Raw genomic sequence first — 2500 nt, forward strand, 5'->3', positions numbered from 1 at the left:
TTGGCCGGCTAGAGTGATGAAGGTACGGAATGTATAATGCCACCGACCGGTGGCCGGCTATTCTGGGTCATGAAAACTGCCGCTTCGCAGCTGCCACGGAGTGAGGATGCGGGATGCGGATGCGTGGGCCAAGAAAAGCTTACCCGAATTTTCCGCACAATTTTTCTGCTGTCATTTTTGATGTCGAGCGTAACGGTAACGTTTTCACCGTGCACGTAGGCTGCCTTGTTGAGGGATGCCTTCAGATTGACACGACCGTCCGCCCAGAGGAATGGCTTGTCTACGGATACCTGTGGTCCCTGAAAAATTAAACAAGAAAAAAAATCAAATGGAAAAATGTATAGAACGTGCTGTTAGGTTATCTGATTCGTTGCATGCAGGTTGGCATTTTTACACTCGGAACCGCTGGACCAGGTGAGTGTCCGGAAGAAGAGTTAGAAAAGCTTGACAGTTGCTTAAATATAGTAGTTTGGATATTCTGTGAATAATGGTAACATACTACCATTGTGGGTGACTCATAAAAACAGTATGCACGTTCTAGCATACTTCTAGCTTTTGGCCAGGCAGGAGACGATGACGAAAAAATAATCCAGCAAGCAGGTTTTTCAAGAGAAAGCCCCTGTTAAAATCAGACCTCGATGCATAAACATTGCATTTGGAAAAAATGCCAAATAGATTAAATAAGAGGACAGCACCAGTAAGTAAATGCTAAACCATAGCAGAAGCTTGGAAGAGTCAGTACCAATCAAGTCCTTCAGGCATAGGATAGTGGTAAGAAAGAAGCGATTTGTGCTTCTTAAGAGCATGTTGCTAAGCACACAAATTGCTTTTATTCCTTGGTTAAATATTCTAACCACTACCATTTATCATATGTAAATATTATGTAAATCGTAGCACAAACAAGTATAACAGTAGAGAAATAAGATTATCCTACCTCGAGATCGAAAGTCTCGGTTCCAAACAAAATACTAATATAAATAAAAACGCAGGCTTTCACTTTTCATGAGATCAATAGTTTGAAAGGCCAGGTGGCAATGATGGGACACGAGGACCTTGCTATTGTTACCATGTTTTCGGATACCATTCCTCTTATCGTAGAGGATCGTGCTCCGAGTTAGAACGATTTCCGACAAAAAATCCTGAGATCAATTATTCACGCTCCAGGCTACCGTACTTCAATGAGGGAGGCGGTTGAACATACGGACAAGAAGGCTTCAGGCCACCTAGTGCCGGACTACAAAAGGTCCCCAAAAATAGTACTATCCTTGGAAGAAGGGCGGAGTCCGTCGGTGATTTTGAAGTGACCATTGTATGGCCCGGAAAAGAAGAGGTAATGACGACCGACATGATCCCTCATCATAAAAGCAAATAATGACCCACATAATTGGATATGGTTCTTCCGTGCAGAGCGCAGAGGACAGAACACGAGGAAGGTTTAGGTTGGGAAAATAAAATATAAAATAAATAAATAAACACAGCGAATGTCCGGGATCATCAAACACGCCGCTGCCGGGTGTTTTGCTTTCCCGTTCATTCATTTGCTTAAACAGGGCAAAGTGTGTATAATAAACCATGCTGCTCGAGGGTAATGTTGCGATGAGTGAAAATAGGATTATCTATTACTTTTCACCGCACCGTTATGCTAAAATGGTGTCAGATGCTATACACCAAGTCACTTTTTGTGGGAGAGAGAGAGAGTCCAAATTTAGCCGGCGGATATGAATAAATCAAGCGAAAGCATCTGTCGCATAGGTGAGATTCTGCACCTTGTTGCTGCTCGTCAGCATAGGCCAGGCGGCAGCCACAAACGGTTACCTAAGCATCTTTTGGTGCCTTATTATACTTTCATTTGTCAACTAGCTTTACCGCAAGCGTTATATTACCATACAAATACGTTATCGAATACAAATGCAGACATGCTAGCAAGCGGTAAGTGGACGATGGAGGCGCCTAGCACCTCACGATTTTGAAGCAGCATAACTCACATATCGAAGTCGTATGCGTTCGTTTTCATAATCATTAACGTTTCAAACTTAATGTTTGATATCCAAAACAACCTTTTATGTTGCAAAAGCTAAATGGAGACTTCTTTTTTTTTCGACAAATTGTGCGTATTTTTTTCGCAGGCATGAAATTCTGTTTCACATGGCTTTCATCTATGAAATTGTACGCAAAGCTACCCGGTGATTGGTTTAGCCAGCACGTAGGCTCGTGCGATCCCCTATTGTGTCGGTTGCGAATGTCCAGCACCATGGCACCAACGTGAAGAATGGTAGCGTGCATTACCAGCTACACGAACAAATTAAACCAACCGCAACGTTCGAAGTTGTGTTGGTTGATCAAGCGAAGTGTTCCACCGCAGCAAGGCTAGCGAAACATTTGCAAATGAATTACATGCGTGCTAGCTACAGCATTCCATCGTTCCATACCTTGTTCGTTTCCGTTAGTTCGATGACGGCATGATCACCGTAGGATTTGATGCCACCGTTCGTGCTGTCAA

At 43.2% G+C, this 2500-nt stretch overlaps 1 protein-coding gene across 4 annotated transcripts in view; it reads right to left on the minus strand.

The window, feature by feature from the left end:
• LOC126569353 (arrestin homolog) overlaps window positions 1–2500 on the minus strand; it is a 32045-nt gene that overhangs the window by 5770 nt on the left and 23775 nt on the right. For all 4 annotated transcript variants that reach the window (XM_050226377.1, XM_050226380.1, XM_050226378.1 and 1 more), the window contains 2 exons: window positions 2430–2500; window positions 144–299 (listed from right to left, as the gene is read on the minus strand). The exon at window positions 2430–2500 is cut by the window's right edge and continues 339 nt beyond it. In XM_050226377.1, the coding sequence (XP_050082334.1) occupies window positions 144–299; window positions 2430–2500 (227 nt within the window). The remainder of the gene's footprint in view (window positions 1–143; window positions 300–2429) is intronic.

Source organism: Anopheles aquasalis, chromosome 2 (genome assembly GCF_943734665.1).
Source record: "Anopheles aquasalis chromosome 2, idAnoAquaMG_Q_19, whole genome shotgun sequence".
Lineage (NCBI taxonomy): Eukaryota > Metazoa > Arthropoda > Insecta > Diptera > Culicidae > Anopheles > Anopheles aquasalis.